General features: G+C 53.0%; 1 protein-coding gene and 1 long non-coding RNA gene across 2 annotated transcripts in view; one reads left to right on the top strand and one right to left on the bottom strand.

Moving 5' to 3' along the window:
* SH2D6 (SH2 domain containing 6) lies at positions 3,166-10,244 on the top strand. The gene is made up of 16 exons (XM_021087296.1): positions 3,166-3,183; positions 3,311-3,336; positions 3,724-3,758; positions 4,376-4,446; positions 4,554-4,662; positions 5,238-5,350; positions 6,082-6,163; positions 6,595-6,617; positions 7,044-7,104; positions 7,502-7,574; positions 7,722-7,752; positions 7,881-7,905; positions 8,349-8,401; positions 8,633-8,722; positions 8,890-9,048; positions 9,672-10,244. The coding sequence occupies exons 1-16, from the start codon at positions 3,181-3,183 to the stop codon at positions 9,786-9,788; spliced, it is 1,071 nt and encodes a 356-aa protein (XP_020942955.1). The 5' UTR covers positions 3,166-3,180; the 3' UTR covers positions 9,789-10,244.
* Positions 16,501-22,019, bottom strand: part of LOC106507373 — a 41,936-nt gene continuing 36,417 nt past the window's right edge. The window contains exon 3 of the long non-coding RNA XR_002342549.1: positions 16,501-16,670. This is a non-coding gene — a long non-coding RNA (uncharacterized LOC106507373). The remainder of the gene's footprint in view (positions 16,671-22,019) is intronic.

The following is a 22,019-nucleotide window of genomic DNA, read 5'->3' as shown; positions in this document are numbered from 1 at the left end:
GGTTATACGTGTATATATATACGTATACATTTTTTCAATTTTTCCATTATAGGTTATTACAAAATATCGAAGGTAGCTTTCTGTGCTATGCAGTAAATTCTTGTTGTTTATCTATTTTATGGATGGAGATGTGCATTTGTTAGTCCCATACCTCCAACTTATCCCTCTCCTCCCTTCCCCTTTAATAACCATAAGTTTGTTTTCTATGTCTGTGAGTCTGTTTCTGTTTTGTAAATAAGTTCCTTTGTATAATATTTTAGATTCCACATATAAGTGATATCATATGATATTTGTCTGTTTGTAGTGTGACTTGCTTCACTTAGTATGATAATCTCTGGGTTCAGCCATGATGCTGCAAATGGCATTATTTCATTCTTTCTCATGGGTGGGATCATAGCTTTTTTTTTTTTTTTTTTTTTTTGGGTCTTTGTAGGGCTGTATCCTGGGCATATGGAGGTTCCCAGGCTAGGGGTCTAACAAGAGCTGCAGCCACCAGCCTACACAACAGCCACAGCAATGTGGGATCCGAGCCATGACCGTAACCTATACCACAGATCATGGCAATGCTGGATCCTTAACCCACTGAGCGAGGCCAGGGATCGAAACTGCGTCCTCGTGGATGCTAGTCAGATTCATTTCCACTGAGCCACAGTGGGAAATCCCATAACTTTTTTTTTTTTCTGTCTTTTTAGGGCTGCACCTGCGGCATATGGAGGTTCCCAGGCTAGGGGTCTAATTGGAGCTGTAGCCACCAGCCTACCCCAAAGCCGTAGCAATGTGGGATCCGAGCCACGTCTGCGATCTACAGCACAGTTCACGGCAATGCCGGATCCTCAACTCGTTGAGCGAGGCCAGGGATCAAACCTGCAACCTCATGGTTCCTAGTCAGATTTGTTTCCAATGCGCCACGACAGGAACTCCCCACAGTTTCTTAAGTGCCCTTTTGCCTGTAGGTCGCAGGAACCATCTGGTCTTCCTCTCTAAAGTCTGTGGCCAGCTCCAACGTTGGGCTCTCTCCCCAGTGCCCCCAGGCCAGTGACCTCTAAAGATGCAAGCACTTGACCTTCATTTCTCCTTTGTGCCCACAGCCACATCACCAAATAATAACCACAGGAAAGTTACAGTGTCCTAGAAAGTTCTTGCATTCACTTTTGTCATCTGTGTTCCCCCGTTCTCTGGTCTAAACACTCGGACCCCAGACCCTGGCCCTTCTTCCTACCTTAAAGAAGTCAGAGTTCCAAAATTCATTAGGGTAATTGAGCACCGTGAAGTTATGGGCTCCTTAAAGGAAGCCTGTGGTTGCTGATGTTTCTCATCCCATCACGGGAAAGGGGATGCTTAACGGTTAGGGCACAGGCTCTGGGTTGGGCAAACTTTGGATTTTTTTTTTTTGCAGTTTTTTAAAAAATTATTAAAGTATAGTTGATTTACAACGCTGTGCCAATTTCGGCTGTAAAACCTTGGATCGAATCCCACCTCCGACACTTACTAGTTGTATGACCTACTCGATTTCTCTGAGCCTCAGTGCTATGGACTGAATTGTGTCTCCCCCAAGTTCATATGTAGAAGCCCTCGCTCTCAGTATGACTGTACTTGGAGATGGGGCTTTTAGGAAGCAACTAAGATCAAATGAGTTCATAAGGGTGGGGCCCTAATTCAATAGGACTATCCTTATAGAAGTGATCAGAGAGCTCTCTTTCCAGAATTCTCTCTCCCTTGAAAGCAGCTCTTTTGCCCCTTTCCTGTTGGCCTCTTTCTGTTCCCGCCAACCTTAAAAGAACCTAATGCTAGGAATGAGATCACTAATTGATTGAAACGAACTCTTGACTTAGGCTCTCCTGAACGCATGCCATGACTTGTCTAACTTGTGATCTGTTTCCTAGATAAAAAGGAAGAATGAAGAATTTAGCGGTTTATAAAATGACTAGCTCTCTATCCCCAAGAGCCCCTTAGCAATCCTGCAGGCAGATGTCTCAGGCAAGATAACAGCAGAAGAGTCAGCCAGTCTGCACTCAATGGAGAAGGCTGCAGACCCCAACCTCCTACCTCCATGATTCACTGAGATTCTTGCCCCCCACCCCCGCCTCATTTTTCCCTTAAAAACTGTCCTGGCTGAGCAGAATCTTCTGAAGTGGTCTCAACACACGTCCTCCATCTTCCCAGGTTGTTGGCTTTTCTAATTAACACGGCCTTACTTTCTAATGACACTTGCCTCTTGAATTATTGGCTTCTAAACGTCGAGCAGCCAAACCTGAGTCCGGTAACACCTGCAGGCACAGAGGAAAGGCCGTGTGAGGACACGGAGAGGAGCTGAGTGTCTGCAAGCCAGGAAGAGTGCTCTCGCCAGAACCCGATCCTGACAGCCCCTTGATCTTGGACTGCTAGCCTCCAGAACAGTCAGAAAATAAATTTCTGTTGTTTAAGCCGCCCAGTCTGTGGTATTCTGTGATGGCAGCCCTGGGCTGACTAATACGCTCATTTTCCTCATCTGAAAAGCAGGGATAAAATTAGTCTTTGCATCATGGGGCTATTGTGAGAACCCAGTAAGGAAATGCATGTGTAATGTCTGCCTGTTTAGGTTTCCTGCTGCGTCTTCAGCACCTGGAACAGTGCCTGGTGTGTAGTGGACGTTCAATCAATACCCACTGGGTGAATAACGACATCCATCCATAAAGGAGGCTGTCAAACTAAATACAAGTGCGTATTTCTGAGCTTTTCACTAACCTTCATCTCCATGATCACTGATCACCACTCACCAGTAAATGACAGGAGGCACAAAGGACTTCAGAAAAGCATCCATAGGGCCCGTCTCCTGTTTTTAATTGGATTTGCCATTAATGCCCTGTCTTCTGTGAACTAGGAAAGGGCTTGGTCTGGCTGATCCCCGAGATTCTGGGAGGAGGCAACATTGATGAGGAAGCTTTGGGGCACTGGTCTAGCTTTGTGGGCTTGGCTGTGGAGGAGGGAGTGCTTCCTTCCCTGGGCAGGGGGGCTGGTGATGCAGCTTTGGGAGGCAATGGGGGCTAGCTTGGGGGAGCTGGGGCTGGGCCCTGGGAGTGGCACAGGCCCACCTTCCTGGTGCTTGAGAGATGCAAATGATGGGAACAATAGGGCCCCTGTCCCCAGGCCTTTGGTGGCAGGACCTGGCCTCCAGGGAGGCATAGCTCCTTCACTTTGGCCATGGTGAGACTTGGTTCTAGGGCAGCCCAGGTGCACAGACCTGCCCACCCCTGGGGGCCTGGGAGTCTGGGGAGGGAGAGCCAGCCAGCTGCCCTGACCCCCTCTTACTCCCCTCCCTGACTCTTTCCAGGACCAGCCCGGCAGGAGCAAGCCCAGGTGAGTCCCAAGCCTCCTCTCTTTCCTCTGCCCTCCTCCTGCCAGCTTGCTGCCCCTTTCCTGGGTCCAGCCATCCTTCAGGCTGTGCCATTCTTCCCCGGGGTCTTCTCTGCCCAGCAAGACCATGCATGTACCTCCACTCCCGGGAACACGAGGGTCACCCCACGACCAGCTTCTCTGCAGCTATGCACCCACCAGCCAGACCCCTCCTCCTGCCACCCACAACTCTAGAGGCCACCATTGTGTGACAGTCCCAGGCTGCCATCACACAACTCCAGGGGCCACCATTCACACTGTCGTGGATGTGAATGTCCTAGGGTTGTGCAGGGTCTGGCTTAGCACAAACTCAGGGCCCCTTGCAGAGAGCTGACTAGCATCTGATTGCAGGTTGGGGCCACCTCTTCCACCCCCTAGATGCGCAGGTAAGTGACAGTGGGCAGGGGGTGGGGGCAAATTGAGTCTCCCCGAGGGCTCTGGACACCTCCTGCCCATCATAGTCCAGCACAGCTAAGTCACTGCCGTCTAGCTTTTCCACCTGTCTTGATCAGAATTAGGGATGCAGAGGGAGGTCCTGTTGTGGTTCAGAGGGTTAAGAACCCAACTAGTATCCTTGAGGATGTGAGTTTGATCTCTGGCTTCACGCTGTGGGTTAAGGATCCAGGGTTGCCAACAACTGCAGAGTAGGTCGCAGATGCGACTGGGATCTGGCATTGCTGTGGCTGTGGCATAGGCTGGCAGCTGTAGCTCCAATTCGACCCTCAGCCTGGGAACTTCCATTTGCCGCAGGTGCAGGAAAAAGAAAAATTAGGGAGGCAGAGGCTGGGGACTGGCATAGGTGGAACAGGCTGCAAGGCCCCCTTATCTCCCAGATGCTTCACTGGCCCTGCTGCAGTGTTGGGAAGACCCATCATTAGTCTTTCCATTGAGGCCACTGTAAAAGTGTAGATGGTTTATTACACTGAGGAGAGAGAGTAAATCATTGTGCTAGAGAGGGGCTGGGCCGGGAGATGAGGCCAAGCTCACCAGTTCTCCTGTCCAGACCCCCCAGCTTGGAGGAAAGATGCCCCCCAGCCATCTCCTCTGTCTGTCCCAGGGACCTGGAGACACAGGGTAGGTTCAGCTGCTGAGCCAAGGTGGGGGGCGGGGGGAGGCGTTAGCCATCACCTCCCAGCCTCTTCCATCCTCCCTGTGTTGAGTATCCCTTCCCGGAAGCCCAGGAGGAGGAGGAAAAGGAGGAGGATGAATATGAGCTGCCCCCCTGTGAGGCTCTGCCCTTCCGCCGAGCCCCCGCCCACCTTCCTGGCACTGAGGACTCTTTGTACTTGGGTGAGATCTGGGAAATTGGGGCGGGGGCTTGGGTGGTCAGGCGGGACGGGAAGGTCCCCACAAGGGAAGAGGGCCCAGGCCTGGCCACTTCTCCCTCTGTTTGGCCTGGGGCGGTGAGGGGGGCTCTCAGCTGGCAGTCACCGAAGCCTCTTGGCTGGGCAGAGAGAGGGATGGAGGGAGGGAAGGAGGAGCAGAGAAGGGAAGGAGGAAGGGTGGGAAGGGGATTGGAGAGGGGCACTGTAACCAAGGCAACGGCGGGAAAGTGTGAGGCCCAACAGGGTCCCTGGGGCCTGGCGTTCCCCCTCCGAAATCTCAGCACATCTCCAAGCGAGGGTAGGGATGCCAGGAGAGCCCCAGCTGCTGCCGCCATCCCACCCCCACAGCTCCAGGCTTGGCCAGGTGGGGGCAGGGAAGCTGGCCGCCTCCAGTTGCCATGGAGACGGGCTGTCAGGAAGCCTGAGAGCAGGGAGGCCATGAGGGCGGGGAGGAGGGAAGAGAGGCTGGGTCAGGGATGAGAGGAAAAGGGACCTACGTGGGAGGAACCCACCGAGTCACCAGGCCTGGGGCTTTTCCAGATCACTCTGGCCCCCTGGGTCCTCCCACGTCACCACCACCACCACCACCACAGCCTCAGCCCGGGATGGTGAACAGCCTCCCCGCCCGCCCCACCCCAGGCTGCCATTTCCCAGTGAGTACATCTAAGAGGCATCTCATTTGCAAGATTCCCCCGCGTCTGCCTTCAAGAGGCCCCTGAAAAAATGAGCTGCGTCAGAGCCCGGTTCACAGTCACCCCTCCCACCTGCCTGGCCCAGTCCTTTCACTGTCCCCATTGGCATCACCCCAGACTTGCCCTTCTAGCCTAAGGGGTGGGGGTGGGGGGAGAGGGGCGTGAGGTTGGAGCTCTGTTGCCCCTCCTGGACTTTAAGGTCTGAGGAGCCTTCCCTCCTACAGAGTGAAGAAACCCCTCACTCAGCTGCCACTCACTGGCAGCTCTCATTCCCACCATTTGTGGGCTCTGACCATTACCACATCCACCATATATTTTATTGGAAAAACGGGGAGTGATTCACAACAAAGAAAGAGCCACAGAACAGAGACAAAGGGGAAAGCCACCTCCTTTGCACATTAACCCTTGTGTGGTAGTCTTGTGTTCGTTTTTCTTTTTCCTTTTTTTTTTTTTTTTCTGGCCACACCCATATGGAAGTTCCCAGGCCAGGGATCACACCCACACCACAGCAGCAACGCTAGCCACTGCAGTGACAATGCCAGATCCTTAACCCTCTGTGCCACAAGAGAACCCCTGTTGTAGTATTTTTTTAAACTGCACAGATATCCATAGCCCCGTTGCATCCTGGCCCTGCCCAGCTTCTCTCCATCATTCTCCTCCCCCACCCCCCACCCCCGCCCATTCTCTCTCAGGCCACAGCCTTGTGCCCACAGCCCAAGGCAGTCACGAGCCTGCAGGAAGCCCTGAAGCAGGGCTGGCCCTTTGGAAAGCGAGGTAATGGGGATGTCCTATCTCTTTTTGAGGTCCCCACCCTGAGAAGGGAGGCCAGGGGAGTTGAGCTGGGGTGTTGAACGAGGTGGGGGAAGTTGAGCTGGCTTTACACTGGTGTCATGCTTTGCGCGATGGTCGCTTCATCCCCCTCAGCGGTTCCTTCTTTACCCCAGAGACATTTAAAACTTTGCCTGAGGTCACAGAGTCCCTGACCTCCTGCCCGATTTGCACCTGCTGTGGTCTCTGGGGCAGGCAAGGGGCACCCTGGGGGTGTGAAGTGAGGCGATGAGGATGGCCTTCCTCTGGGACTTCAAAGCGGGCTCTAGGATCCCCTCAGAGAAGTTTCTAGTATACGCCACTCTTCCAGCCCACGTTTCACTGACTTCCTTTTTCCCCGCTGCTCGTGACCGCTGGGTCTCTCCTTTTCCTTCCAGAGCTGGGTGCACCGGCCCGAGGGGTGAGTAGCCACTCTAGGATTCTGGCCAGGAGGTCGGCAGGGTTGGGGGCTGGGAGGACTAGCCCTAAAACCAAGGGAAAAGGCTCAGAGCAGAGCCCCTCCCACAGGCCCTGGCAGGGCGTCAGCCACTGCCCTCCTGGGACGTGCCCCGCCCAGAGCTCCTCCTGGACGCTCACGCTCTCTCAGGGCCCAGGACGGGGGAGGTCCTCGTGGGCGCCCCCTTCTGGACAAAGGAGCACTTTCAATCATTCCAGGTCTCCCTTTGAGCAGGGGGAGAGGGGGAGGGGGGTGGTGAGGTGGCAGAGGGGAGAGGGAAGGGCGGGTGGTGAGGTGGGGTGGGGGTGGAGAGGTGCCAATAACTCTCCCAAGTGATAGCTTCTTCCTCCCTCCCACTCACTGGTTAAACGCAGGGCCTCCCTTCCTTAGGTGCCAGGCCCTGCAAAGAAGCCGGAAGAGGACATCTACCTGGAGTGTGAGCCCAGTCCAGGTGAACACCTCCCTCCACCCCGCCCCTTCCTGCCCCAGGCTCGGCTGCCCACCCGCAGCTCCATCCATTCGCCTGGCTCCATCTTCTGCCCCGTCCTGTCTCAGCAGCCCCACCAACACATATCTGCCGGCAGGTACCCACACCGACGCCCATGCTTCCACCTCTGGTCCAGGTTGACCTACACTGTGCCTGTGTGGGAGGGGACCCCCCCCCCCTTAGAGCAAGGGGTCCTCGTAGCTGCCATGGCCAGGACCGGCACTCTGCCTGCTGGGAGAACTCCCCAAAGGCCCGACTGCTAAGAAGCAGAGACCCGGCCAATGTCCCCAGCCCCACCCCGGCCACTTGCATTTCCCTGCCTGCTGCCCAGCTCAGCCTGCCCTCTCTCTTTTGCTCCCAGCCTTCACTCAGACTCTGAGCTCCCAAGTCCCCACATCCCTAGTTCCTCTGCCAAGGACATCAGAGGGGCCCAGGTGAGTGGCCCAGAGGTGTGTGTTGGGGGGGGGGGAGGCCAGCCCAGGCTTCCCCAGCCCTGACCCTAGGATCTCTAAGTTCACTGGACTCTTTCTTTTGAAGAAAGTAAAGACCCTGAGCTCTGTTCTCCACTTTGCTCCCCACAGGCCCACTGCAGCCCCCCAGGAAGCTCAGAATGTAAGAGGCTGGGGGTGGGGGAGGTGAGCTGGGAGAGAGGGAGGGAGAGAGGCTCAGGGTGGGACTTCCCAGCCAAAGGAGCAGGCCTGCAAGGCCGAGCTCTTCTGACCCAACATCCTATGTCCCAGGGAGCATCGAATGTCACCTCCAGAGGTGAGTACAGATGTCTCAACATGAACCATTGGGGCAGTCATGCAGGGCCCTTCCGCAGCCACAGCCCTGCAGGCCACGGACTGCCTCCCAGCCCCCGACACCCCGCTTGGCCGAGGGGGTCCCTACAGCTCTGACTCCAGCTGAGAGCAGGCCAGAGAGGACCCCCTTGGGCATTTTCCAGGTCTGCACCAAAGCGGGACACTCCCAGCCTGTCCCTTAAAATCACTCTTCATTCAGAGGGCACGTGTGGCCTAGCTGGTGGGCCCTACCAGCGCCCCAGGAGAGGAGGGGTGAAGCTCTGGGTGTCCCACTTTGGACTTCAGTCCTTTGCACACCCTTCTGTGCCCTCTCCCACCCTCACAGTGGCAGGTGGAGGGAAGGCGAAGCCTCCTTTGCCTAATCCCTTCCCAGTCCCAGGGGCTATAATCTGCTTCTTCCGGCAGGAAGATCCTCTCTTTCCTCTGTAGCTGCCACCCAGAACACCTCGGCTGCTGAGGTGAGGAGGGTCTGGAGAGGGCTGCTGGGGAGGCCTGGGAGGCTCAGAGCTGGAGTCCTCACCCAGGAGCCCTCTCGGGCAGTGTCAACCGCTGAACACCAGGCACGGACACATCTCTGTTCTGCTTGTGTGGACTCAGTCTGGGAAGGGTGACACGAGCACAGATAACTGCAGCCCACCCCCGATCCCGATCCTGTGCCCTGGCACTTCTCGAAACCGCTGTGTGTGCAGGGACAGGAAGGCGGTCTGCTGGGCCAACCTTGGTATGCAGGGAACTGTGACCGCCATGCTGTTGAGAGTGCCCTGCTCCGACTCCAAAAGGTGCATCACCAGAAGGCACCCCCCCCCCAGCCCCGCCCTGGGCCTTCTCGGAAATCCCTTCTGCTCACAGGCTGTGGCCAGATGAGCAGGTGGGAGCAGCAGGGCCGGGGGCAGAGGCAGGGCCTCAGCTGGAAGGTGAGGGCTGACAGATGGGCTCTGGTCCACAGGATGGGGCCTACACCATACGCCCCAGCTCAGGCCCTCATGGCTCCCAGCCCTTCACTCTGGCAGTGCTTCTCCATGGCCGGGTCTTCAACATTCCCATCCGGCAGCTGGACGGCGGGCGCCACTATGCCCTGGGCCGGGAGGGCAGGAACCACGAGGAGGTGGGTACTGGAGGAGGTAGAGGGCTAAAGGGCAAGGACAAAGAGAGAGCTGTCCCTGGCCCCAGCCAGGAGCATGTGCCTGAGAAAATGCCAGGTTTTGTATTTTTCTGGAGTGAACGGAAATCTCAGTGGCCAGTGCCTTGAACTCCTTTCCAGAAGCCTGTACTTTGAGAAGACGCCTAGCCTGATCTGGGGGAGACACAGCCCCTCCTGCATGGCCCAGGCTGGGGCATTTGTGCCTGTAATGAACCCGACTAGGAGAGCAGAGGTCAGGTAGTCCAGACACCTATCTGTACCAAGGACTCCCCTGTGCACTCAGCACTTGCTAGGCTGCAGACAGTCACCACTCAGCTCCCCCACTGGAGGGCCCTGTGCAGTTATTTCCATCTGGCCTGGGAAATAGGAGTCTGGCCAACACCATGCCCCCCGGGTACCGTCACAGGAAAGGCCTGGAACTGGGGAGCAAAACGGTGGTGGAGTTTCATGGGCAAACAGGAAGGAAAATATTTAGAAAAATGTCAGCCGGCCCCTTTGCCAGACACCCCCCTCCCCCCCAGTTCCCTCTGGAAGTTTCTCCTAGCAGGAGGCTCAAGGGACCGATGATGCCCTGCCTCCCTGTCCAGCTCTTCTCCTCCGTGGTCGCCATGGTCCAGCACTACGTGCAGCATCCCCTGCCGCTCGTGGACCGACACAGCGGCAGCCGGCAGCTCACCTGCCTGCTCTTCCCCACCAAGCCCTGACGTCACTGCGCATGTGCAGGCCCACTGCTGGCCCCCAGTTTGTTCCGCCGGCTGTCCTCTCCCAGGTCACCATCCCTCCAGCGCCCTCATCCCGTGCCCCAGTCCCTGCAGGCTCCCCTGAAAGGCGTTGGGAAAGGTGCCCCAGAGACAGAAAGGGTCTGCGAGACTCCACGCCATTCTCACCCAGAGCCTGGCCCTGCCACTCGCTCCTGCATCTCCTGGGAAGCAGGGGACAGGCAGGGCCCCATTTTCAGCCCCAGGCGTGGCCCCCCAAGCTGCTCTGCATGAAGACCTGTTTGGGGAAGCCGATCCTCAGGGGGACTGCATGGGAACTGCTTGGCTGCGAAGCGGATCCTCTCACATTCCATAAGGGGTGTAACACAGGGCTGGCATCTACCCTCGAGGCACTTGGTCACTCTGCCCGTAGTTTGCTTTCAATAAATATTTGTCAAATGAGTTCTTGAATTCTGAGGAGTGAGGCAGAGATGGCCTCCTTGAGGTGCCAAGGTTCTCAAGTGTCCTGGGGCACAGCCTGGGCCTGGGAGTGAGGGAGCGGTGGAGGCCCAGCCAGGGCAGAAGAGCCAGACCCATTTCTGCCCCCTGACTGTGGCTTTGGCGCTTAGATGGTCTGTGGCAGCCACCCGGGGTGGCTGAGTTTTGTTTTGTTGGTGGGGGTCGGGGCGGGGGAAGGAGAGGGGCTCAGGGCTGCGCGGCCACCCCATGACAGGAGGCGAATGGAGCGTCCACCATCCATTTACCATACAGCGTTCCACCCGGGAGGGATGGGCCTGATTTTGCACCCTTGCCGTTGTCTAGAGAGGGGGAAGACCGGCAGGCCCCAGGAAACAACGGGTCAACTAATGGGCGCGTCAGTCCTGGGATCAAAGCTATAGAAGGTTGCACGCGGAGTTTAGAAAAGGAGGCATAGGCGTAAGCTGCCCGACAGGCGCGCCCAGGAGGCTCCAGCTGGGGTCTCCGAGATAGGCCAGCAGCCTGCGGGCGGGGCTAGCGGGACAGCGGAGGAGGGTGGCCCGGGGCGGGCAGGGCAGAGGAGCGGGGGCGTCTCCCGGCCCTGGCGCAACGCCCGGAACACCCCGTGCGGGAAGCGCATGTGACCGTGACTCCGCAAAAGCCGCCAAACAAAGGGCGGCTCAGCGGCCGCCGGCGCTCGGCTGGCACTGAGGGCCCGGGCCCCTGCCCCCAGCCGGGTCGCCGCTCCCGGACCAACCATGTGCACCCGCCGGGGTGGGGAGAAGCCGGATTCTCCTGAGACTGGGGTGGTAGCGCGGGAACCGCCCCCCCCGGGGGGGGGGCAAGTGTGGGAGGGGAGCTGCTTCTCCCCACCCGCCTCCTCAGGGCACGTGGGTGAAATGCAAACGTGAGTCCTGCTGGGCGATAGGGGGTCCAGGCTGGGCTGGAGAGGGTTGACGGTTGCCTTTACTGCTGCTGGCTCTGGCAGATTACCCTCTCCCAACCTTCATTCCTGTACGGAGGTGACGATAAGTCGTCCCTACCAGTAACTCTCTGGTTGGGAGGCTTGAGTGAGGCGGTCCATGTGAAAGGTGAGGCTAGCCCAGGGCCTGATGGTCTGCGCTCTGGCCCATCTTCCCTAAATAAACACGCAAGTGAATTCAGGTTAAGGAACTGCGGCTTTCAGTCTTCCCTACATTAGGGATGTAATTTCCGGCCAGGGCACCAGGAAGAGAAGCAGGATGGGCAGCTGGCACGGGGCGGGGCTGAGCACCGCTGTAAATGGTATGGGGGAAGGTGGCTAACAGCTGGGGGCTCTAGCAGAAGCAGGGGGTGGGGTTGGTCCCCAGGACAGCCTCCCTCCCCTCTATTAGCCAGCGCTGGCTCCCCACAAGCCGTGGGTGGGAGGGGCCCCTCTCTATACTTTCCCCAGGCTGACTCCTGCCGGAAGTCAGGGCCGGAGAGGGTGGGGGCACCTTGGGGTGGACCTCAGGGTACTTATGGAACTGATCAGAATCCTGCACCCCCACCCCAACCTCCCAGTGTAAAACCAAGCATTTAATGATGAGGATAGTAAGACTCTGATGCACATTCCTGAGTTTTGCAGGTACTCTCACTGCCACCAGAGGAAAACAGCTAACTGCATGATGACCAGACTGTAGCCATGACATGAGCGGCTCCATCTTGAGCAGTACTGTATCTATGGCTAGCACAGTTCCAAGAATCAGCCTCAAGAGAATAGGATTAACAGTATTGCTCATAACAATCTGTATCTTTGTGGGCATCAGAATAATTGTAGTTTGCTCTGCCCACATATGTAACTGGGAAACTGAAATCGTCAGCAAAGAGATGACACAGACCCATTTTGACATCTTCCACTATGAGAATAGGACACCTCAGGGCAGCAAGAAGTTGTAGGAGATAGACCTTCCCCACGAATCCCATGGAAGTGGAGTGATGTTTGACAGTGGAGAATTGAAAGCAGCTCTTAGGCCCCTTTCCTGTTTCCCTCTAACCTTCAAAGAACCTAATTCTAGAAATGAGACCACTAGGCAATTGAAACTAGCTCCTGACTAGGTTCTCCTGAACGCACACCAGTTTAGACTTGTCTAAACTGTTGATTGGTTTCCTAGATAAGAAGAAGGAAAAATTAAGCAGTTAAAAAGTGACAAGCTCTCTATTCCCAGCAGCACCGCCCCCCCCCCCCCAAAGCAATCCTGTAGGCAGATCACTCAGGCAAGATAACATCAGAAGAAAGAGTCAGCCAGTCTGCATTCAATGGAGAATGATGCAGAACCCAACTTCCTGCCTGGATGATTCACTAAGATTCTTCCACTCTTATGCCACCCCCACCCCCCGCCCCACTTTTTTTTGGCTGCACTGGCAGCACGTGGAGGATTCCTGCACTGCAGTTTCGACAGCACCACAGCTGTGGCAGCACCACATCCCTGCGCCACATGGGAAGCTCCCCTCCTCCCCCACCAACCCAAATGTTCCCTTTAAAAACCGTCATGGCTAGAGTTCCCACTGTGGCGGCATCTTGAGAGTACTGGGATGCAGGTTCTATACCTGGCCCTGCACAAGTGGGTTAAGGATCCAGTGTTGCCCCAGATGTGGCTTAGGTCATAACTGGGGCTCAGATGTGATCCCTGGCCTGGGAACTCCATATACTGCAGGCGGAAGAAAGAAAGAAAAAGAAAGAAAAGAAAGGAAGGAAAAGAAGGAGTTCTGTCACCATTCAGCAGAAACAAATCTGACTAGCGTCCATGAGGACGCAGGTTCAATCCCTGGCCTCACTCTGTGGGTTAAGGATCTGGCGTTGCTGTGAGCTGTGGTGTAGGTTGCAGATGTGGCTCGAATTTCGAACTGCTGTGGCTGTGGTGTAGGCCAGCAACTACAGCTCCGATTCCATCCCTAGCCTGGGAACCTCCATGCACCTCAGGTGTGGCCCTAAAAAGACAAAAAAAAAAAAGTCATGGCTAAGCAGAATCTTCAGACTTCGTCCCTGAACACAGGTCTGCTGTCTCCTCAGATTGCCAGTTTTTCTGATTAAAGCATCTTTCCTTTCCACTGACACTTGCTTCTTGCATTATTGGCTTCTAAACGGTGAGCAGCCAAACTTGAATTCGTAACACATACAGTCAGACTCCTGTATCCCTTACCAGATGAGCAGGTTTGACATTTCTGGAGGAGTCCTCTACCCTAGGGCCTGCCTTTACCAAACCCGGGATTTACCTAGCCCTGAAGCCATGCAGCCCATAGGAGGCAGAGTAAGGGCCAAAGCACAGAGCTCAGGAGTTCCTGTCGTGGCGCAGTGGTTAACGAATCCAACTAGGAACCATGAGGTTGCAGGTTCGGTCCCTGCCCTTGCTCAGTGGGTTAATGATCTGGCGTTGCCGTGAGCTGTGGTGTAGGTTGCAGATGCGGCTTGAATCCCGCATTGCTGGGGGCTACAGCTCTGATTCGACCCCTAGCCTGGGAACCTCCATATGCCGTGGGAGCAGCCCAAAGAAATAGCAAAAAAAAAAACAAGAAAAAACAAAACAAAATAAAAAAACAAAGCACAGAGCTCATGAGTTAGTGCTCAACAGGGACTGCCTGGTCCCAGCTGGGGGACTGGCTTTAAGGAACTAGCCTCATTCCTTCCCTCCCTGGGGAAAAAGAGAGGAAGAAGAATCCAGGCCATGGGGACAGTCTGTGATAAGGGACCCAGAGAGCCAAAAAAGAACATGGTCTAGAAAGCAACTCAGCCTAGCTAGTGCTCAGACCCAGGTCTGTGCTTAAATGTCTCCTTCTCCAGGAAGCCTTCCTGGCTCCTCCAGCCTGAGCTCAGGGACATAACATACCCACTGGCAATTGCCTTTTCACTCCCAGGAAAGAACTAACTGCTCTTTCTCCCCAGTATTGTGCTCCCAGGGCCTGGAATACAGTAGGTGCCAACTATTTCTTGAGTCACTGAATAAGTCAAGTCTACCCTGGATCCCCCTAAAGCTGATAACATTCCTTGATCAGGGCTTCCTTTGTAAGAGAAAAATCCAATCCAGTGCTGTCCAGTAGAACTTTCTGTGATGATAGGACTATTCAGTAACTGTATTGTCCTGTAAGGTAGCCACTAGCCACAAAACCATCTGAAATGTGACTAGTATGATCAAGGAACTGAATTTTTAACTATATATTTTTAACTCTATATTTGACTATATATTTTAACTATATATATACATATATACATATTATTATTTTTTGGCTGTGCATGAAGTGGGATCTCAGTTCCCAGACCAGGGATTGAACCTGGACCAAACTGGTGAAAGCACTGATTCCTAACAACTAGACCACCAGGGAACTCCCTAATTGATTTTTTTTTCTCTCTTTTTTGGCCGCCCCACAGCATATGGAAGTTCCTGGGCCAGGGATCAGATTCAAGCCACAGATGCAACCTATGCTGCAGCTGTGTTAACACCAGATCCTTTCACCTGCTGTGCTGGGCTGGAGATTGAATCTGCATCGTGATGCTGCAGACATGCCACCCATCCCATTGAGCCACAGCAGAAGCTCCTCCTAACTGATTTTTAATTCACTTGTATTTAAGTAGTCACATATAGTTCATGGCTATCCTGCTGCTCTCCCAGTATAGGACCAAGCATGAGACCTAAGTATGGCTAGGACCAAAACAAGGCCAATCAAAGCGTTCTCTGAAATGGATATGTTGATGCTGAGAGAGGAAGTCCTATCTCTAAGCCTGAGCTTGGGCAGCAAGGGCCACCTTCCCCACCACGTGGACAGAGCCTATTTGCAGAAGTCAGGCAACGAGAAGGAGAGATATAGTCTTGAGGACATAGGGTCCTATCCCAAGGTCCTGGCTTTTGCCTCTCCCAGGTGTGTGAGCTGGAAAAAAAAATTTTTTTTCTGTCTCACCTGCAGCATGTGGAAGTTCCCAGGTTAGGGGTCGAACTGGAGCTGCAGCTGTCCACCTACGCTACAGTCACAGAAACGCAGGATCTGAGCTGTGTTTGTGACCTACACCACAGCTCATGGCAACACTGGATCCTTAACCAACTGAGCTGTGGGCCAGGGATCGAACCTGCGTCGTCATGAATACTAGTCAGGTTCATTTCTGCTGAGCCACGATAGGAGCTCCACTGAGGTCATTTTTAAAGTGTTTTTTGTTTGTTTGTTTGTTTGTTTTGTTTTTGCTGCATCTGTGGCATGCTAAAATTCTTGGACCAGGGATCCAACCCATGCCACAGCTGTGACAATGCTGGATCCTTAACCTGCTGAGCCACGAGGGAACTCCATTTTAAAAGTATTTTTAGGAATTCCCATCATGGCTCAGTGGTTAATAAATCTGACTAGGAGCCATGAGGTTGCGGGTTCGATCCCTGGCCTTGCTCAGTGGGTTAAGGATCTGGCTTTGCCATGAGCTGTGGTGTAGGTCGCAGCTCGGATCCCACATTGCTGTGGCTGTGGCATAGGCTGGCAGCTGCATCTCCGATTCAACCCCTAGCCTGGGAACCTCCATGTGCCTCAGGAGTGGCCCAAGAAATGGCAAAAAGACAAAAAAAAAAAAAAAAGTGTTTTTAATCTAAATCCTTCCAGATGTTTCTTTCCTTTAGTTTGCAAATCCGCAAGAGGGGCTTGGGGAGAAGAAGCACCTCAGGAAAGTGGTTTCCAAGTCTGATCTTCAGACACCGTGGACCACGATGAAGGAGGTCACTGGCCGGAGACAAAAAAGGGAGGAAAAACACAACTGAGAAGCGAGCTCTTCCGGAAGCAAAATGATTCCATTTATTGGACCATCTTTTAAAGAGAAATCAAGTTCCTTCTTCTTTCTCGGTATTAAAGTATATTTTCTTGGAAGTTCCCTGGTGGTCTGGTGGTTAGGAATCTGCATTTTCACCACTGCGGCCCAGGTTTGATCTCTGGTCTGGGAGCTGAGCTCCCACCTCAAGTCACTGCACACCACGGCCAAAAACAAACAAACAAACAAAAAAAAAACCCTCATATTTTCTTTTAGGTGCTTGATTTTGTTAGGTATTATCTTTAAAAAGGAGTGGGAGGAGCAGGGCAGTTGGCCTAGATAACCTCGAAGACTTTTCCAACTCCCATACTCCAAGCTCCCCAGGCCCAGGGCCAAGTACACACTGCCCAGGATTGTGTCCCTGTCACAGCTGGGCCTGCCTCCCCCATCTTCCCTACGTCCCCCCACACCCCCAGCCCCTCCCTGCTCAGCCCCACAAAGCTTGCCTTCCTGATGAGCTCTCCTTGTGCTCCTTGGGGAGAAGCACCCGGTCCATAACGTCCTCTGGATTAAATGATAACCCCGGGGATACGGTTCGTAAGAGGCACAGCGTGGGTGTCGAAGAGACTAATGTCTGTCCTGAGGTAATGAGGGGATCCAGCCCGGCCTCCAAGCATCTGGAAGGGAGAAGGACAGCAGGTCACGGATGAGGAGCAAAAACCCAAGAAAAGCAGGGGCGAACATCAAAAGAGACACAAGTTCTTTTTTTTTTCTTTTTTTTTTTTTTAAGTTTTATTGAAGTATAGTTAATCCACAAGGCCGTGACAATCTCTCCCTTACAACAAAGGGACACAGTCATACATATAACACATATCTCTCAGATTTTTTTCCCACATGGAGTATCACAGAATGCTGGGTAGAGGTCTCTGTGCGATACAGCAGGTCCCTGCTGGTCAATGGTTCCGTATACCTCAGTGTGCAGCTGCCAGTCCCAAACCCCTGAACATCCCTCTCACCCGCCCCCCGCCCCCTGTCCCCTTTGGTGACCATAAGTTTTTCAGTCTGTTTCTGTTCTGCAAATAAGTGAATTTGTATCCTTTTTTTTAGATTCCACATATAGGTGATATCATATGATGTTTGCCTTTCACTGTCTAAGTGCAATTAGCATGAGCGTTTCTAAGTCCATCTGTGTTGCTGCAAATGGCATTATTTCATGCTTTTTTCTGGCTGAATAATAGTCCATTGCATATATGTACCACATATTTTTTAAATCTTTTTTTCCCATACTAATTATTTGTTTATTTAATTAGGCTATGCCTGTTATTGGAAGTTCCCAGGCCAGAGATTGAAACTATGTCACAGCAATGATCCAAGCCACTGCAGTGATGAGTGAGAGAACTCCCTGTACCACATCTCCTTTATCCAGTCCTCTGTTGATGGGCATTTCGGTTGCTTCCATGTCTTGGCTATTGTAAATAGCGCTGCAGTGAACACTGGGGTGCACGTATCTTTTCAATCATGGTTTTCTCTGGATAGATGCCCAAGAGTGGGCTTGCTGGAGTGTATGGTAATTCTATTTTTAGTTTTCTGAGGAACCTCCATACCGTTCTCCATAGTGGTTGCACCAATGTACCTACTAACCAGCAGTGGTAGAGGGTTCCCTTTTCTCCACACCCTCTCCAGCATTTATTGTTTGTAGACTTTTTGAGGATGGCCATTCTGGCTGGTGTAAGGTGATGCCTCATAGTAGTTTTGGTTTGCATTTCTCTAATAATCAGTGATGTTGAGCACCTTTTCATATGCTGCAGCACGAGTTCTGGCTGAAGAATGACATCACAGATCCTACACCTGAGCTGGGGAACCATAGGCTATCTTAGGCTGTCTTGTCCTGGGTCATCGTGCTGTAGCTGAGATTAAGGTCCAGGGAGTGGAGAGAGTTCTGTGATTGGGGAGATGGGAGGTGGTGGAGGTGGGGGTGGGCGCATATACATTTTTTTTTCTTGGGCACCACCTCATCTGGGCCTGGAGGTCGAAAAAAATTGAGGGAGAGACACTTAGAAACTGAGTCCAGAAGCGACCAGAAGTACAAGCTAGGGCTGATCCAGGCTCCACACAAGCCCTTGGTTTCCTGCATCCCAGCCCAGTCACTCTGCTCTGGCCCCATATGGAAGTTCCCAGGCTAGGAATTGAATTGGAGCTGCCACACCTACACCACAGCCACAGCAATGCCAGATTGGAGCCGTGTCTGCGTCCTACACCACAGCTCACGGCAACACCAGATCCTTAACCCCCTGAGTGAGGCCAGGGATCGAACCCCTATCCTCATGGATACTAGTTGGGTTCTTAATCTGCTGAACCACAACATGAACTCCCTCTGGGCCCCTCTCAATTCTCCTTTCATTTGCCCACAACCTTCAGCTCAGCTTCTGGGACCTTCCAAACGTTGGTCCCCACTGGGCTTGGAGCAGGAGGCTGACAAGAGAGCTGGAGAGTGAGGAGGGCTGCTGGGTGCTCTCCAGAGTTCTAACTCCATACGCCCTGGTTGAGAGGCTCCAGGAGGCAGGGAGACAAAGGGGAGCTGGCGTGACACTTACACTTAGGAAAGACTCTTGTCCCCCTTACAGTACATTTTTATATTCCAAGAGAATCCATGAACAGAGGCGGTCTCTTGGATGCTGTAAGTCCCAAGCACTGGGGCTGGGGCCTGGAGAGAACAGCAGAACCAGGAGTCCCTCTGTGAAGCTCCTTCTCATTCAACCTGTGACTCATCATTAGGAAATCAAGTGCGAGATGGAAGGCCACGTGGGAAAACATGCCCTGCTCATGTCTAGAGCACCTGCTGCCATTCTACTAGCAGTTTTTTGTTGTGGTTTTTGGTTGGTTGGTTGATTGGGGGGATTTTTTGGCTGCAGCCTTGGCATGCACAAGTTTCCAGGCCAGGGATCGAACCTGAGCCACAGCACTGACAATGCTGGACCCTTAACCTTCTGAGCCATCAGGAAATTCCTAGAGGATCATTTTAATTTTTTATTTATTTTTATTTTTTGCTTTTTAGGGCTGCACCCATGGCTTATGGAAGTTCCCAGGTTAGGAATCAAACTGGAGCTATAGCTGCAGGCCTACACCACAGCCATAGCAACTTGGATCCTTAACCCACTGAGTGAGGCCAGGGATTGAACCTGCATCCTCATGGATACTAGTCAGATTCATTTCTTTCTTTTTTTTAAAAATTATTTATTTATTTTTTATTACTCAAATGAATTTATCACATCTGTAGTTGTATAATGATCATAACAATCTGATTTCACAGGATTTCCATCCCACAATCCAAGCACATCCCCCCACCCCCCAAACTGTCTCCTCCAGAGACCATAAGTTTTTCAATGTCTGTGAGTTAGCATCTGTTCTGCAAAGAAATTCAGTTTGTCCTTTTTTTCAGATTCTACATGTCAGTGAAAACATTTGATGTTGGTGTCTCATTGTACGGCTGACTTCACTTAGCATGATAGTTTCTAGGTCCATCCATGTTGCAAAAAATGCTGGTATTTCGTTCCTTTTAATGGCTGAGTAATATTCCATTGTGTATATGTACCACATCTTCTTGATCCACTCCTCCGTCAATGGATATTTAGGTTGTTTCCATGTCTTGGCTATTGAAAAGAGTGCTGCAATGAACATCGGAGAACATGTGTCTTTGCTAGTCGTGGTTTTCTCTGGGTAGATGCCCAGGAGTGTAGTCAGATTCATTTCTGCTGAGCCACAATGGGAACTCCCGAGTGTCATTTTTTTTTTTTTTTTTTTTTTTTTTTTTTTTTTTTTTTTTTTTTTTTTTTTTTTTTTTTTTTTTTTTTCGGCATGGAGTTCCACTAGATCAGGGCACCCCCCCCCCCCCCCCCCCCCCCCCCCCCCCCCCCCCCCCCCCCTCCCCCCCCCCGAGTGTCATTTTTAAAGCAGTTATGTCAGGAGTTACCACTGTGGCTCAGCAGGTTAAGAACCCAACTAGTATCCACCAGGATGTAGGGTTCAATCCCTGGCCTTGCTCAGTGGGTTAAAGATCTGGCGTTGCCTCAAACTCCAGTGTAGATCACAGATGTGGCTCAGATCTGGAGTTGCTATGGCCGTGTCACAGGTTCCATCTGCAGCTCTGATTCGATCCCTGGCCAGGGAACTTCTATATGCCCCAGGTGGGGCCTTAAAAGGAAAAAAAGAAAGAAAGAAAAAGAAAAATTAAAGCAGTGATGTCAGAGGTTGGAGAGGAACCAGTCCCGAAGTTCCCAAATCTACTTGGCAGATGCCACCAACTCTAAGAACAAGGAGACCTTGGGCAGGTGGGGTAAGCCCCCAGGAACCTCAGCTGTGTCAGTCCTTGATCACCCAGGCTGCCTGCTGCCTGGGAAGCTGGGAGTTGGGGCAGCTGGCTGACCTGGAAGTGGAGGGCCTTACGAGTGGCAGGCTGCCTCCTCCTCCTTGCTACCCTCTCTTGGGAGCCTCCTGCCTAATTCCCAGGGCCTGGCAGCCAGCTCTTCTGCTGATGCAAGGTCACGGGTGGGTGAGCTCAGCCTGTCCCTGGCACACGGAGCTTCCTGCACCCCACCCCACCCTAGAAAACACACCCATTCGTTTTTCTGTGCTATGGCCATTCTAGGCAAACTCCCTTCCTCTGCAAGCACAGCAGGGCCACCTAAGGGTCTGGGAGCAGGCCCCGCTTGGTGGCTATGGCATAGGCTGTGGCATAGGCAGCTATGACCCCCAGCCTGAGAACTTCCATGTGCCGCAGGTGCGGCCCTAAAAAAAAAAAAAAAAAAAAAAAAAAGTAGGGAGTTGCCACTGTGGCTCAGCAGTAATGATTCCAGCTAGTATCCATGAGGACGCAGGTTTGATCTCTGGCCTCGATCAGTGGGTTAAGGATCCCCCATTGCTGTGGCTGTGGTGTAGGCCAGCAGCCACAGCTCTGATTCGACCCCTAGCCTGATTTGAACTTCCATATGCCCCAAGTGCAGCCCTAAAAAGCTAAAAAACAAATAAACAAAAAAATGGGCTGGCACGGATGGAGCCTGAGGCCACTGTGTGTGGACGCTCCCTTCCCACTGGCAGGTCACTGGAGACAGGGCTCCGGGTCCCATCACTGTCCATAGGCTCCCTACGCAGGGGAGCAGGTCTGACTCAGAAATGCTCAATGCAGAGTTCCCATCGTGTCACAGTGGTTAGCAAATCCGACTAGGAACCATGAGGTTTCGGGTTCGATCCCTGGCCTTGCTCAGTGGGTTAAGGATCTGGCGTTGCCATGAGCTGTAGTGTAGGTCGCAGATGTGGCTCAGATTCCACATTGCCGTGGCTCTGGCGTAGGCCGGCGGCTACAGCTCCAATTAGACCCCTAGCCTGGGAACCTCCATATGCCATGGGAGCGGCCCTAAAAAAGGCAGAAAAAAAAAAAAAAAAAAAAAAAGAAAAGAAAAGAAAAGAAAAAGAAATGCTCAGTGTTATCCTACCCCCAAGCCAGGGATCAAACCTGCATCCTCATGGATACTAGTTGGGTTCTTAACCAGCTGAGCCACAGCGGAAACTCCAGCCCACTTCTTGAGGGAGAAGCCTCCAGACCTTCTTATCGCTTTAGAAGAATGGACTTTTCTCCACATGCCCTCACATCTTGATTTTAGTGCCCAGGCTCACGGGAGGAACTTCAGGGTCCTGCCACCTTCTCAGGGCCTCTCCAGTATCATGAGCTCAGGGTGAAGATTCATTCAGCATCTGTTACATTGAGCGTAGTAACAATAACCCAACATAACACAGATAGCATGTATGTGTCATTTTACAAGGTGCTTTCAGGATTAATTAGTGCTTCAAAGGATCTCTGTGACAATACTGTGACAGAGGAAGGCCCTAGATGAAGAAGCCAAGGCCCAGCAAGCTTAAGTGACTAAACCAGGAGTCACGTGCCCAGGGTCTCCCCACATCCTCAGGCTCCCTTCATCCTGTTTCCCTGGTAGCACCTGAGCAGGAAGCAGGCTTGCTCGTCACTGGAGACC

This window comes from Sus scrofa, chromosome 3 (assembly GCF_000003025.6).
Source record: "Sus scrofa isolate TJ Tabasco breed Duroc chromosome 3, Sscrofa11.1, whole genome shotgun sequence".
In the NCBI taxonomy this organism is placed as follows: domain Eukaryota; kingdom Metazoa; phylum Chordata; class Mammalia; order Artiodactyla; family Suidae; genus Sus; species Sus scrofa.
Note: the sequence above shows the minus strand (reverse complement) of the source record. Positions and strands in the feature narration are given on the sequence as shown.